The sequence below is a fragment of the Pimephales promelas genome, chromosome 20 (assembly GCF_988280905.1).
Source record: "Pimephales promelas chromosome 20, fPimPro1.hap1.1, whole genome shotgun sequence".
Taxonomy (NCBI): domain Eukaryota; kingdom Metazoa; phylum Chordata; class Actinopteri; order Cypriniformes; family Leuciscidae; genus Pimephales; species Pimephales promelas.
In genome coordinates this window covers 10,872,501-10,888,388 of record NC_142788.1, presented here as the reverse complement: position 1 = coordinate 10,888,388, position 15,888 = coordinate 10,872,501, and the positions used below count along the sequence as shown (strand labels likewise).

Below are 15,888 nucleotides of genomic sequence, written 5' to 3'. Positions count from 1 at the left end.
AACAAAACAAAAAAAAAACGACATGCTAAAATCTACAATTTTTTTTTACTTTAATACATATTTGAAGTGGGGGGAGCCACTTTTACTAGAATGTCTATAACTCATATCTGAGTCACAATCTGTATTGTGAAAAGCGCTATATATAAAAATATTTGACTTTACTCCTTCTGAGTGTCTTTGCCTCTAGGACCGCTGCTGTCCATAGAATCGTTCATTAAATATGGGAGATTATTTCAAAAACCAATGAATTAGTCCTAGGTTTTTGGATCAACCTCAAATAAAATCTCTGTGGCACAATTAAAGTTATCAAAAAAAGTTTTACTTTGGATGCCTATAGCAGGGTAATTTAAAAAACAAGTGTGCCCAAGTCTACCCAAAAGCCTATCGTTCCTAAATTAAACATTGAAACTTCACGAAAATAGGTGAGAGCATGCAACATGATTTTAAACAAGCATGCAAACTTTTATGAAGATCAGACCATAGGTGGCGCTATAACTGTTTAAACTGTTCTGGCTGTAAATGGTCGTTCCATCTATGATGGAGATGGAAACAGGCTTGTTCAATAAAACTTGTCTTTATACGCATGTGCTTAAAGGCCTCAAACCACTTGAACCCCGACAATTGCTTCTCGCAGCTATATTATTTTATTGTATTCACATTTTTTTTAAATTAAATTAATATTATTAAATTAATTCTAGTGAACTAATATTCAAACTGTTCCTCAAACATTTATCAGTTCTTAAATGTCCAATTTCCAAAGTTTTGTAAAGGCATCAACTGAATAAAAAGCAACAATCTGTCGTAAGCCGCTTACACACGCCCGTGTCTCTCAGGTACTGCAGCTGCGAGGAGTTTGCTGCCGACGCTCAGCTGGTTTTCAACAACTGCGAACTCTTCAACGAGGACACGTCGGAAGTGGGCAAGGCCGGCCACTCCATGCGCCGCTTCTTCGAGAGCCGCTGGGCAGAGTTTTACGAGAACAAGGACCAATAGAGACGCTGCCCTCTGCTGCATGGGAGGGACGCCACGCTCCTTTACTACTAAAAACTCTTTCTGGACAGCCCTCCAGTCCTATGTATGCATACACATGTAGATATATGTATAAATTTGTTCTGTTTGTTTTACGAGTATCTGTTTTTGCCCCCCTCCCCCCCAACCCACCTTGATTTAAGGTTCAGACATTTCTTAATCACCTGGTGTTACGGCGTACAAACTTCTCATCTTAATTCGCTTTCATCCGTCACTCCTTTGGGGGTTGAAGTACTTCTACAGGACTTGATTGGGTCACACTTGATGTCACGTGTCGCAGACACACCTCTATCAGGACGTTCTCACTGTTTCGCCTTCTGCTCCTTAACGTACTGCTCGTGGACCACGCGTGTCCCCTTGATTGAAAATGTAACGTAACGTGCTTTCGAGACTAGAAGCAATTTCCTCAGTATATTTTTCATTATATACTATATATACACACTTAAAGACAGAAAAAAATAGTTGGGATTATTTAATAGCAATAGACTGTAGTGAATCTGTACAGACATGTCGTAGAGAGATGTATAAGTGACTCATGAAACGGCCAGTAAACATGCTATATCACGTGTAACTCATCACGTCTTTTGCTTGTAGAATATTGGTCTTTTGAACTGGAGGTTTGCCATCTTTTACTAAGGATTCGTTTTTTTTTTTTTTTTTTCTCTGTCATGCCCCCTAAACCCAGAAAATCAGTGTTCGTTCATGATGAAATCTGACGTAATGCCAATAGCTGAATCATTTAGGCCGGTTTTAACTGGATTTTTAAGCTCCGCTAGCTAGATAGCCATTTTCAAAGCTTTTGCTTGGTGTATGACTATTGTCTGTGGGGAAAAAAAAACAAAACTTTAGATCGTATATATATATTGGTTTATATGGAAGGGATATGTACGTACTTATGACAGTATAGGTTCGTTAGCGCCGCTTATTTTCATTGGAACAAAATCTTCGCTGTCTCTTCAGTGTGACTGTATCCGCTTTGCTATTGGTTTTCATGAACATGATGATTTGTTATAAACCCTTGATCCATCCTCAGATGTTTAGACTGTTTTATGTGTTTTAATGATGTGTGTGTGTGTGATTGTTTGAACCTGGACCAACTCCATCAAAAAGGATATTGTAACCATGCTTTCTCAAATGAAAATGCCTTGCGTCATTAGTGGTTGAACTGACCCATAAGGATTTGCGAAATCTGAGTGTTTTCATTGCTCCCCCTTATTATTCCAAAGCAGGATACACACCGAGTAGAGGAGCGCAGTAGAGCACACTATCCATGGTCATTCATACACTGAGCAGGAGATGCACCATTCACTCTGTTCCTCCTCATACAAAAAGGGACATTTGCTTCTCCTAATTTTTTTTTTTTTAACAGATGGAAAACCTGAAGACAGTACTAGAACATTCAACAAAATGTGGTGTTAGTGAATTTTTAATAATGTACAGTTTTTGTGACTTTAAATTTGTTCCTTTCTATATTTTTAGGACCAATATATCGTTTTTAAGAGGCGACATTAAATGACCATGTTGTTTCAAGGTTATGTAACACGCGTGCATCTGTAGAATGTACTGTAACAGAAATAAAACACCTAGTAGACGAACATCTGGTCTCCTTAATGGATCTCTGAGCTGGTGTGAGTGAGTGATATTCAAGATATTTTTCAAGGAAAAAACTTTTAAATATGTCCTTTTGGTGGTCAAAGTTTGGTGAGTTTTAAGGGATAAAATGATTGAATACAGGGGGACTTTAAGGTCCCAAGACCTTATGTTTCTCCCTAGTCCGCTGCCCGTGGGCCACGGCATCATGTTTTTGTTTTTCTAACACATTCTGTGTGAATGAGCCCTAATGTGTCATATTTGACACGCACATTTCTAATGCCTCTGATCAACATGACTTTTATAGATGCTTAGTCTATAGCCTAGCTTTATATAGGTAGGCTATACACTTGTAAGCATCTATAAGTATCTTAATAGTGAAATACAGTAGCCTATTTCGTGCTGGTATTATGATTGCTATTGAATAAGCCACCGAGGTTGGTAAGAAAATCTGTTATTAATATTTTGGAGTGGAGATTTTAGGACAGTTATCAATATCACGGGATAAACATCATGACACGTTTTTCAGCAACTGCGCTTGACGGAGTGGGAATGTTGTATTTTGTGAGGAGAGTCTGTGGCATGGAAACCCGTGTGTTGTGTTGGTAGCGCAGCATCACAGGCTCGAGCAGCAGGTGGTCGGAGTGTATCTGCACGCTTTGTGTCGCACAGATCCCCGGGGCGTGTGTGTGTGTCTGCAGCACATGCTGAAGGTATCCTGACCTCTCTGTCCCAGCTGGGCCTGGACCGTCCATGTTTCTGTCTCTGGAAGTATTACTGTGTTTGCTTTATTTCAATTGGAGAAAAAAAAATCGTCTTTCACCTTTGACGCCAGGCTTCCAGTAGGGAGACCCGAGGGGACGTCAGTAGAAAGGGCGGGAGAAGTGGGGAAAAGAAGGCGGCAAACGTGCGAAAAAACAAAAAAAACATAGGGATGGATGTATGCCACTATATCACTCGTCTCGTTACGAGTATGATATTAATATTTTAATAAAATAGGCTTATATGTCACTTCTGTTATGTCATGTTGCTTGCTATGCAACAATATACTGATTTCACATAGCCGCCATTTTGAAATGGCTCCGGTTGAATAAAGTCGTTATTTTTGTTTGTTTTTGCGAACAAAACGTATTCTCGTCGCTTGATAAAGTTAAGATTGAGCCACTGTAGTCACTTGGACTATTTTAACAATGTCTTTAACAACTTTTCGGAGCTGGCAATTTTCAATCCCTCAAGAAGCCTATGGACTAGTATGAAGGAGTGATCCAGCTCTCCGATTTTTGGGTGAACTATCCCTTTAAAAATGAATATAAACTTGTTTTCTTTGCATTATTGTCTGAAAACATGGCGTCGTTTTTTTCCGTTTCTGCAACTAAATTCTCCAAATGACAATATTTTTATTTGAAATTTGGAAGAATGTGTCACTAGTTTGTAGAATAAATAAAAATGATCATTTCACTCAAACAGACACATAACAATAAATCCAGAGAAACAGTGGTCTCTTAATTTTTTCCAGAGCTGTATATTTCTTTTGATTTTGGGTTGAATAATGACCTTGACAGGTTTAATGAGATTCAAGGTCAGTGATCAAGTGTAAAGAAAGATCATTTGCAGCGTCAACATTTGCGGGGTGGACCTCTAGATTTGGATATGGTTTGCTTATAGGCTGATCACAGGTCGGAGTGAAAGTTCAACTTCTGAGACTAGATCAAGGTCAACACTGACTTGGAGAGGTCGGGGGGGGAAGAGTCTGTGTGTGTGTGCGTATCCCGCCTGTAATCCACCTCATGCTGGTGATTTGTGGAGCAGTGATCCCCTCTTTTGTGAACCTAAACCCGGCGTAGGCCAGCGAGGGGAGGTCGACTTGACAGTGTAGAAACCTTTTTTTCTCCATTCTCCACACAGAGAATGCTGACACCAACAGTACACACACACACACACACAGGAACAGCACAGAGTGCATCACACAGCATCAAACTGCCAGCTAAGGATTACTAGAAAAGAGCAGGACAGAAATGTGTAGAACAGGGTTAGGAAAGGTAAAGTTAGAGTAGAGGTCTTCATCCCTGATCCCGGGGGGTTTCACAGTCCTTCGAAAGGATCTGAATTGGGATACAGGAAAAGAGATTTCCACACTGGCCTCAAAATATCTGGACACTTAAGTCACACTATGATGTCAATTCATTAAACAACACAATACTACTGTTTTATCTTAGGAACAGTTCAGAAATCAATTTTCAATCACAGCTTTCATGTGTGTTGGCATGTTCCCTATCAGTCGGTCACATTGCTGTCGGGCGACTCCTGGCAACAACAAAAATAATAATGTAATGGCTGGTGACCCTCTTGCTTTTATTCCAGAGGTTTTCAGGTCTGGAGATTGTGATGTACGACACGCTCTGTCTTTGTGAAGGACGCGCAACTCAATCCACATACAAGGTTATTCAGGAAGAAAACATGCTTCCTTCTGCTCTCACAATGTTCCCCAAATAAAAGGATTGTTTTCCCCTGCAGAATGACGCTCTGTCCAGGTGTGGATAAAGGACCACCAGATCAAGACCCTGTCACGGCCATCACAATCTCCAGACATGAAGAAGACTTGAAGCTTAATCATGGTGAAGTTCAAGTCATGTGACCATGGTGGAGTTCATTTTATAGCCTCTGCCGATTGTATTTTGGCTTTAAGGGTTAGTTCACCCAAAAATGAAAATTAAGTCATTAATTACTCACCCCCATGCTGTACCAACCCCGTAAGACCTTCGTTCATCTTCGGAACACAAATGAAGATATTTTTGATTAAATTTGAGAGCTGTCTCACTACCACATTGGCTGCCTAAGGGACTGGCTCTTGACGGCCCAGAAAGTCAATGAAGAAAATGTTTAAATATCCCAAGTGACTACCGTGACTCAACTATATGTTTATCAAGCGACGAGAATACTTTTTGTGCGAAAAAACAAACAAAAATAACAACTTTATTCGACTTTTTCTTCCTTGTTGGCCTGAAACGAGACTTCCTTAGATTTCCACGACACATGCGCGAGAACTGAACTGAAGTAGCTAAAGGAGATCGCAATTCTCGCGCATGTGTCGTGGAAATACAACAATACGTCGCTTGATAAACTCATAGTTGAGCCACGGTAGTCACTTGGGATATTTAAACATTTTCTTGATTGACTTTCTGGGCCGTCAAGAGGCAGTCCCTTAGGCAGCCAATGTGGTAGTGAGACAGCTCTCAAATTTAATCAAAAATATCTTCATTTGTGTTCCGAAGATGAACGAAGGTCTTACGGGGTTGGTACAGCATGGGGGTGAGTAATTAATGACTTAATTTTTCATTTTTGGGTGAACTAACCCCTTAAGAAAAGTCGTGTTCATTTGTGGAGATTATCATAATAAACAAAACGTGCAAGAATCATGAACTTTTGTTGGTTTTGGAGCTTATTTTCTGTGTGCCAATGGAAATATCTTATTGGGTTTTTGCCTAGGAAACCAATGTGATGCTAATTGCTAACATACATGTTGGCCAACAAAATGTGCGTCTCTGGCGTGCGAGGCGAGCACTATAACAAAGAGACTAAAGTGTTTTGGCAGCGCAGCATTTGTTTTCAAGGAGGCTAAAGACCGCAGATATCAATTAGTCATATTTAATTGCATGTTTCTTGTGTGTCTGCAATAGGATGCTAGAAATTAAACATTTCACTGAAGCTGTATTAGGCATATCCAGTGCGAATGGGCCTAAATTGAACGTGTATCCGCTGCTGTCACTGGGGCAGTACAAGAGTAAAAAGGTACATATTTGTACCTTACCTAAAATTTGGACCTTATCTTTGAACTTTACCTAAATGGTAAATGTACATGTTAGTACTTAAAAAGCACATATTAGTGCTTTTGTACCAGAGTACTGCCCCAGTGACAGCGCTGTACCTTTTTTTTCCACAGTGTTTAAAGGCCAATAAAAGGTCCCGATTCCATGTTTAGCTCATCTAAAACTGGCCAATTTAAAGCGCCGTCTACCTCTGCCGCATCATAATAGGTGTCATGGCAACTAAATCAGACTGTCGCCATGGCAATCATCACAAGTAGGATGATGAAAGGCGAGAAACAATGGATAATATATGTGTGCACTTTCACTCGTTTATAATTAAAGGACGTTGCCGCCGAAACCCAACAGTGGCAGATAAACCAAAACAGTCTTATTGGCCAAGACTCAAACCCTCAGTCCTTGCACTAGGGGTTGAAGTTGCTCAATGGGTCTGCGGGGCAGGCGAATGCGAGCGGCCGAGGGCATTAAAGCTCCCCGTGCCCGATTGAAGCTGATGTTTATGATGCATGCTGAGCAGCCGTGAAGGTTTGTCAGCACTGCTAAGCATTTAGCAGGAGGAAGGGAGGGGTGATCCCATTGTGCCGGGCCTCCTGTAGTCTCCTCCACTGGAATTAATTAGCCTCTTTCTCACAGAAGACACCCTTCCATCGCAGCCCGTGCCCTCAAACACACACACACACACACACACATCAGGACAGACTGACTGACTGACGGACGGATTGTATAAGATCAGACTTGGAATGGCAATAAAAGAGGTAAGGACAAATAAAACACAGTCATTGATTGGTTGGAGATTCAGTTCAATTTGCGTCCAATTTGCTGTGGATCCAGTTCCGTAAAAGATCAGGTTTTAGGGTGAACTTATGATGAAATGCAAGCTAAAGATTTCCGGTGACATCTATTGTGTCAGTTGATTTTAGTTGTCAATGTCTTTCCACTTTTAACTATGCAATAAATGTATTGTGACTATAAAAATACTTCTATCTATTGACTTGCTTGCATCGTCACAAAACAAATGATATTACAATTTATATGTAAATCTAAATATATATGTATAATTATAAAATCATTACTGTAAAAAGTTGCTGCCTTCATTTTTTAAGTACAATCAACTTGGATGTTTGTTATTTCAACTTAAATTACATTAAATGAGTTGTTAAATCTTGTGTTACTTATAAAAAAAGTTAAAGCAATGTAAAAACTATGTTGTCAACTTATGGATCATATTATTTTTTACTGTGTATAAATTTGAATTGATGACTTTTTTTCTTTATTTATTTTCTGAGTTTAGTTAATTACTGTCTTGTTTTATTCAGTAGTTTTCAGTAGTTTGTGTTTCATCAAGATATTGTCATTCAATTTTAGGTTCACTTTAATTTGAACTAAAAAGTTAGTATTTTTCTCCGTGCATAGATGTGTTAATCATGTATATTACTGTCATCTTATTTTTGTAACATTTTGTAAAAAATAAATAAATAAATAAATAAATAAAAGAGGTGTTTAAAAAACGATTTACTGGTTACTCATTCATCACAGGTTTAACGTAAAGTTATTTTTTTTGATTCACACCAGGAGCTGAGGAGCCGCCAGTTTTGGCAGGGGATTCTTGCAGAGCTTCTTGGTTCCCTGATCTTTGTATCTGCTGTGTTGGGTTCTTTGGTGCCGGGGCCGGACGGGGCCTCCCCGGGGCCCATCTACCCCGCACTGGCTGCCGGTATGGCAACTGTTGTCCTGGGATATTGCTTTGGTGAAATCAGTGGGGCTCAGGTAAATAACTGATTGATTTATTTATTTGCTAACTCAACTGGTTAATAATAGTGTTAACAATGGCAGGTCATGTGATTCCCAGAAATCACATACATAATAATAGCACAAAGTCAGCTTGAGGCAGAAGTTTTGATAGTTTTTTCTTCCCTATTGTGGCATATCTGAACAAATGTGGGGCAGGACTTGATTCGTCGATGGGAAATTGATTGGATGGTTGTGGTTTGCTATTGGTGGATCTCCTGTGAGTGACAGGTTGCCCCACCCTCACGCCAGTAAACAGAGAGAAGAGATATTCGCTGCAAGAGGAAGTTGTTTTGATTAAAGATTATGAGGGGACATGAATAAACATTTTTGAACATAACTCTGATTGTTTTCGTCTGAAAGAAGAATGTCATGTACACCTAGGCTTCAGGGTGAGTAAATCATGGCCTAATTTTCATCATGAAATAACCTGATATTCTGATTTCATTTGATTCTTATCAAGCCAAACAATTTCATTGAGCTACAAAAACATGTGTAATGTGTTTTCAGCAGTTCTACAGCAATAAGATTGACAATGCGTACAACAAATTAGTCTATAGTGAACTGCACAGACATCAACAATCAGCGTATGAATCTCAACAATGGTAACAATCAACAAAATATTCAGATAATCAGATCAACTCTGGACATCATAAAAAAGCTACTAAATGTCACAACAAAAACAACAGCAAATATTTAGGGTTAAAAAATATTGGACAATAATAGGACAATTCAGCTGTATAATTTGTTCATGCGGTGCATGCTGGGAGCTTTGTAATACTGCTACGCAGCATGAAATGCTGCAAGGCACTTTTGATTGTCACCATTGTTGAGATTCACACACTGATTGTTGAAATCTGTGTTTTCACTATAGGCTAATTTGTTGTACTCATTGTCAATCTTATTGCTGTAGAACTGTTGGAAAAGACTATACATGTACTTATTATTCAATAAATTTGTTTGGCTTGAGTAGAATAAAATGAAATCAGAAAATCAGGTTATTTCATGATGATTATAAAGCCATCTTTTGTTTCTGGTCGTCTTTTTTTCTGTTCTCTTCTTTCCTTCAGTGATTGTGCTTGGTAACAGGCTTCTTAAGGATGAGATGACTCCTTATTTAATAGACACAGATTTTATTGTGGCTCAGATAAGGGCCAGTTCTGGTTTATTTATTTGCTCTTGGCTGACATGTGGCATTGCTATGGCCAGCTTGTGGCCCAGATCTGGCAAACAGAAGCGGTCCGCCCAAGGACCGTCATTCCACGCTGCATGTGGGCTAGATCAGTTTTCCACAAGTGCCAGATGCAGGCTGGATCTGGGCCAAAACAGTGTTGCTATGTGGGTTGTTGCATATGCAAATTATGAGACACTAATACAAAAGAAAGCATATGTATTCACAAAAATGTCTATTTGTACAAATTGCAACAAATTTAATTCTGAATTTTGCTCACGCAATTTGAAAGGCATTTGGTTGTGGATAGTAAAACAACTGCAACATTTATCAAGTTCATGGATGCAAGTGTTCATTATTGTGAGACTACATTCATCCCATAGTAGGCTACGGGAATTGGTGAGCGCAAGTACAATGATCCGTGGGATGTTGATTTGAGTTTAAGTAAGAGTGTGCTGTTGTTTTTAGGTCAATCCTGCAGTGACTGTGGCGCTCTTGGCCACGCGTAAGGTGGATGTGTTCAGGGCACTGGTGTATCTGCTGGCCCAGTGTTTGGGGGGGATCCTCGCCACTGGCCTCATGTACCTGTCGCTGCCCCTGAAGTCCACCGCACAGAACTACATCAACAAGGTGCAGAGGACGCGTTCACACACACATACTGAACCAGTTGGTCCTGAAACAACATTCACATCCACCGATTTTAGGGCTTACTACAAAGCCTACCGTAACATATTTGATACATGTGTTTCTAACGCCTGCAGATGATCAAAACTTCTTGTACACGAACTATTATAACTTCTGTTGTCTGATTTATAGTTTATTCTTCATTGGAATGTAAAAGGCCTTTTAATATTATTGTAAAAAGCCCCCTTCAGGTTGTGATACGTGTGTGTTTTACAGCTGTGAAATGTTATGATTGATTTTAAGAATGCATTTTATATTGTTATTAATATTTCAATGGTTGTGTTTAGAAATGTACTGTTTAAAGATGTTTTGCACTTACTTTCTAGTCCACAGTGAATCAACATGACACTTCATGTTACAAAACAAATCTAAAACGCCCGTCTCGTTTCCTTCTCTGAAGGTCCCGGTGGACATGAACGCAGGCCAAGCTCTTGTGATGGAGATGCTTGCCACGTTTGTCCTGGGCTTCACCGTATTTTCTGTGGAAGATCAACGCAGGAGAGAAATAAACGAACCTGGGAACTTAGCCATTGGGTTTGCTGTAATCACTGCAATCTTCATTGCTGTAAGAAATCGATACTTTTATTCTGCAAGGATGCGTTCAATTGATACAAATTCACAGTATAGACATTTATAATGTTACAAAAGATATCTATTTCAAATAAATGCTGTTCTTTTGAACTTTCCATTTATCAAAGAACCCTGAATAAAAAGGATCACAGTTTTACACAAAAATACTGTTTTCAAAATTGATGAAAATTAAAAAATGTTTCTTGAGCATCATATTAGAATGACTCTGAAGTCTGGAGTAATAATGCTGACAATTCAGTTTTGATCCAAGTTAAAATGAAATAATTTTTCACAATATTGCTATTTTTACTGTATTTTTTGATCAATTAAATGAAGCCTCGGTGAGAAGACACTTAAAACATAAAAAAACCTCATCAACCCCAATCTTTTGAACGGTAGTGTATGTACATCTCTTATGACTTAAACATAGTGAACTACCAGTCAAACTACACAATCTATTGTTCATTTGACAGCTATTTTTAACTATTTTTTTTTTTACGAATAATGATTATTGTATACATTTTTAAATGTTTGTTTGTGGATTTCAGGGGAGGTTTTCTGGTGCCAGCTTGAATCCGGCTCGCTCCCTCGGCCCCGCTATAATCCTTGGCTATTGGGAACATCACTGGGTAAGTTAAACAGCTATTTGAAGCAGCTCTGCTGACTAGTTAGTGCTAATTAATACAAACGGAAATGACACAGTTCTGCAATTAACATCTAGAAAACGTTTTCTTACAAAAAAAAAGTGAGTTTGGAGCAAGTCTCTGCTTCCTCTTGTGTTCAGGTCTACTGGATCGGGCCAATATTAGGTGCAGTCCTGGCTGGACTGTCCCACGAGTTTATTTTTGCCCCCAGTGCGTCCAGACAGAAGTTGGTGGCTTGTTTGACCTGTAAGGACATTGAGATTGTGGAGACGGCCAGCGTGTCTCGATCGTCCCTGTCCACCGTCACACAGAGCGCCATGAGAAACAAGCAAAGCAACAAACTGGAGCACAGCTAAGCTCAAATTCAACTGACCAACAATTCAATTCTTTTTTTTTTATATTTCGTCAATGTCACAAAGGGTGTTATTCGTGAAACATGACCAGAACAAATTGTGTGTCATTTCTTTATAACCATTCTTACATAAATTGCACCATGCAAGTTATTGAGAACAGATTTAAGAATCATTCACACAGGAGTTTGTCCTGCTCGTGTTTCACAAATGAGGAAGAGCAAGTGGAAAATGTTACCACATATTTCCTTTAAAATCTGTAAATATTGAGTGAAAATATTTTCATAGAATATTCTATTGTGGATCAGAAGCTGTACTGTCTTAAGTAGTCTTTGACGCTCAGCTTGAACATGGATAGTTATAAAAGTGCCAAACGTTTGCCTATGTGTCTCGAGCTTGCTATTTTTTTTTTTTGCTCCCCAACAGACTTTAAAGGAGCATTTCACCCATTTCAACATTAATCTTTATTGAAGGTGGATCATATTTGTAGTCGAAATGTAAAAGAATTTTTGAATTTGGTGTCCTCTTGACCGAGAAAATACTGAAGGGCACATTTGTATGAAAGACTACAACTCCCACAATGCACAGCTCCGCAAGCCACACCCACTAATCCGGAACTGCGCACACGTCAGAGAAATCATTCTTTTGTCAACAAGGCTAACGTTAGCTGCCACCAGAGTTTGAAAATCATTTCACACAAAATGTGTAGTTAGTTGGCTGTGGCGAGCAGGACGAGGGACGTGAGATCGGCGCGAGAGGACGGCGCGAGGCCGGTGGCGTGAGTGATAATGAAAGACAAGAGACGCACCGACTGGTCTCGCATCTCTCACAGAGGAGCGGGAGCATAAACGGCAGATCGAGAGAGAAACAGGCTTGATTTTATGTTGTGTGCGGACATCAGTCGTCAATGAGGGGCTGTTGGCTTATACTTTCGTTTTGTATTTGTTCATTTTACTATTAAAATGTTTAAATGTTCGCTGATTCCCGCCTCCTTCTTCCCACCACAACAAACCCCATTAACGTTACATTGGCAAACTCATTAGTGAATTACTCCTCGTTTGTATTTATTTCTACGGTGAATTACTGCATGATACCTGGATGTTCAGTCAAGCGAAACTAGGATGGTTCACATCGCTACACAATCGTCCGTGTGCTCGTCTGATTCAGAGATTTCGTCCAGGAGAAATTGCCATTGTTGAAATTCTCTGCAGCAGACGGACTCTTTCTGTGTTTGTAGTGCACACGAGAGCACGGGTACCAGCAGTCCGCCTCAGCTCGAGTCAGTCCGGGCTCCTCGACCGCGACAAGCAGCCGCCTCCGGTTCCTCCATCAGCCTCAGCTGCTCTCCACTATACTGCGGCTCGTAAAGATAGCCACGAACATCGGATTCGAGCAGCAGAATTTCAAAATCCTCGTCTTCCATATCATGTTTAGTTTCTTCCGTCATTATCATTCTTCCCTTCTCCACAGCGCTTGTTATCTTAGCTTCCAAACAAGATGGCGGATATTGATTCAGTCTCTGCAAGTGAAGTCCCACCCACTGATGTGTAATAGTCCTGTAGGGTGAGTGGGTCCCACACCCTTGAATAATAATGAGCTAATGTTTGTAGTTTCTAGACTTTTTAATGAAATGTGACTTCCTGCTTATTATGGCGGAAAATGACGATATTTACGTTATAATAAGCAGGAAGTAAAACACTTAAATCCTTATTTCTGCCATCTCAGGGGAAAATAAGGGAATAAACTATGACCATTCAAAAATATGACTGGGTTTCTAAAGACATAAAGTTTAATGCAAATGGGTGAAGTGTCCCTTTAACAGTCTACTGATACATCTATGAGAGTTAGTTGACATGTAGATGACAAGTTACTTATAGTCAGTAGAATGTCTAAAGTGGACCATCGAAATAAAGTGTATAAATACCATAAAGACCATAAATACTTTTTTTTTTAAATCCACTGTTAACCAAAACCAGTGTAAATTTAATTTTATTGCTTTTTTATCACTATTGTGTCAGGTGGATTGTTGATAGTGTCACTTTCAGGTTTATGAATAATGGGATACTTCAACCCTTACTACTTGATATCAAACTGTCATTTATAAATTATTTAAACTAGAACTATAATACATTTCCTGGCATGACACAAAAAGCATTTGTTTTCTCTCATAGATTTGCTCTGCTACAAATTACTCTGATCCATATTTCAACTTGTACTTGTAGCATAATTTAATAAACTTGATTCTCTGTGTTCTTACAGAAAGCATGTTGAACATTTCCACATTACACACACACACACACCGAGATAGCGTGTTGTGTTTCACACTTACACTTGAGTATACATGCATACATCATACACAGCAGCTATTAATTACACACACATGCACATAAACAATGAAGAACATCCACACAGTGCCAGCCAGCATTTTGTTTTGTTCAGCATGCATGTGTATGTGTGTGTGTGTGTGTGTAAGTGAGGGAGTAAAACAGATGAGATCAGCGATCCTAATTCACCATGAGCTCTTCTAACAGAGGGATTTTCCAGGGCTTTATCCGGCTACGAAGCCCCCCCACCCGCCCCAACAAAACCGATCTGCTCCTCACACAATACAAACCTCTGTATAATCACTTCTGCCCTGAACCAACCAGAACCACCGGCATCATTCCACCATATCTCCATAAACTGCACTGATGTTTTAAAGAAAATCATTTTTATAAGTTCATCTATACCATTGTGTTTACAGTGGCATAAAAAAAAGTCCTAATGGATTTTATATACACAGGCAGACAGATGTACAGACAGATGTATAGATAGATAGATAGATAGATAGATGGATAGATGGATAGATGGATGGATCCAACGAGCCCAAAAGGGCCCCTTCACTCTGTTCATCTCTCTGCACTGGCTGCCACTCGCTGCTCGCATCAAGTTCAAGGCGTTGTCACTTGCTTACAGATTGACCACTGGCTCAGCTCCCTCTTACTTTCACTCGCTCCTACGAGTCTACATCCCTACTAGAAGCCTATGATCGATCAATGAGCTCGTGGTAGAGCCACAAAATCACTCTCCAGAACATTCTCATTCACGGGTCCATGCTGGTGGAATGATCTTCCCATCATCATCCGGAATGGAGGATCCCTGACAGCATTCAAAAGACAACTGAAAACTCTTCTCTTCCGTGAGCACTTACAGTAATGACAAAAAAATGAATAAAATAAACAAAACTTTAAATCCTTACTTGTCTGGTTTATACTACCCTGAGCAATGTTTGAACTTTGTATTTTGAGCACTTCTTGTGTTGTTATTGCCTCTTCACGATGACTTGTTTGATTTAGTCAGATGTAAGTCGCTTTGGATAAAAGCGTCTGCTGAATGACTAAATGTAAATGTAAATGGACAGATGGGCAGATAGATAGATAGATAGATAGATAGATGGATGGATGGATGGATGGATGGATGGATGGATGGATGGACGGACGGACGGACGGACGGACGGACGGACGGACGGACGGACGGACGGACGGACGGACAGACAGACAGATAGATAGATAGATAGATAGATAGATAGATAGATAGATAGAATGTTGCTCTTTTTACGTGCCATGATTATTCAGTCCGGCCAGAGACACAGATAAAGCGTGTTTGCACATGCTAGCTTCATGCTCTGAGGAACAATGTGTTTCCTGTGCTCAGGGGTTTCAGTGCATGTCTCTTCACACGGCTGGCTCCTCTCTCTCCACGCAGGGCCTCTCTTGAGCCGCGGGGATGGAGGGACATTGTGTGTGTGCGGATGCGTGACATTATCATGACGATGTGCCTTGTGTGTGTGTGTGTTTTCTGCCTGTGTGCGAGTTCAAAGTCAGCACTAACTCGCCTGTTAAACCTGTGGCAATAAATTCAAGTTTTGATTAAAAAATATCTACAACCCTTTTCCTGATGTTACAAACTCTTAGCTTTTATAGGCTTACATCCTTTTAGAAAGGAAATCTCATGATCTCAAAGTGTGCCTCACTAAAATATTATTGGTGGATCAGCTTTGTACTTCAGAGCCCCACAGAGATACACATCCCCTTTACTTTGAGCCACGATGTCCCTGTCTTAATCTTACTCTGATTGAGTTTAATGGAGAGCGCAGTGAGCGATATGGGATGCCCCCTTTAGCTGCTGCCTCCCGGGGGGGATTATGTCGTCACGCCGGGCCCCGGGGCCATTATAAATGCCCCCATGGCCCCTTTGTG

General features: G+C 40.0%; 2 protein-coding genes across 3 annotated transcripts in view; both read left to right on the top strand.

Moving 5' to 3' along the window:
- baz2a (bromodomain adjacent to zinc finger domain, 2A) overlaps positions 1-2,624 on the top strand; it is a 35,130-nt gene extending 32,506 nt beyond the window's left edge. For both annotated transcript variants that reach the window (XM_089124617.1, XM_039669935.2), the window contains exon 30: positions 834-2,624. In XM_089124617.1, coding sequence (XP_088980743.1) covers positions 834-993 — 160 coding nt within the window. In that variant the 3' untranslated portion in view covers positions 994-2,624. The remainder of the gene's footprint in view (positions 1-833) is intronic.
- Positions 2,625-6,802: 4,178 nt separating this feature from the next.
- On the top strand, positions 6,803-12,625 carry LOC120478156 (aquaporin-4). Its single transcript, XM_039669954.2, has 6 exons — positions 6,803-7,198; positions 8,016-8,210; positions 9,871-10,032; positions 10,487-10,651; positions 11,205-11,285; positions 11,441-12,625. Exons 1-6 carry the CDS (start codon positions 7,184-7,186, stop codon positions 11,654-11,656), a joined length of 834 nt encoding a protein of 277 aa, XP_039525888.2. The 5' UTR covers positions 6,803-7,183; the 3' UTR covers positions 11,657-12,625.
- The last annotated feature ends 3,263 nt before the right edge of the window (positions 12,626-15,888 follow it).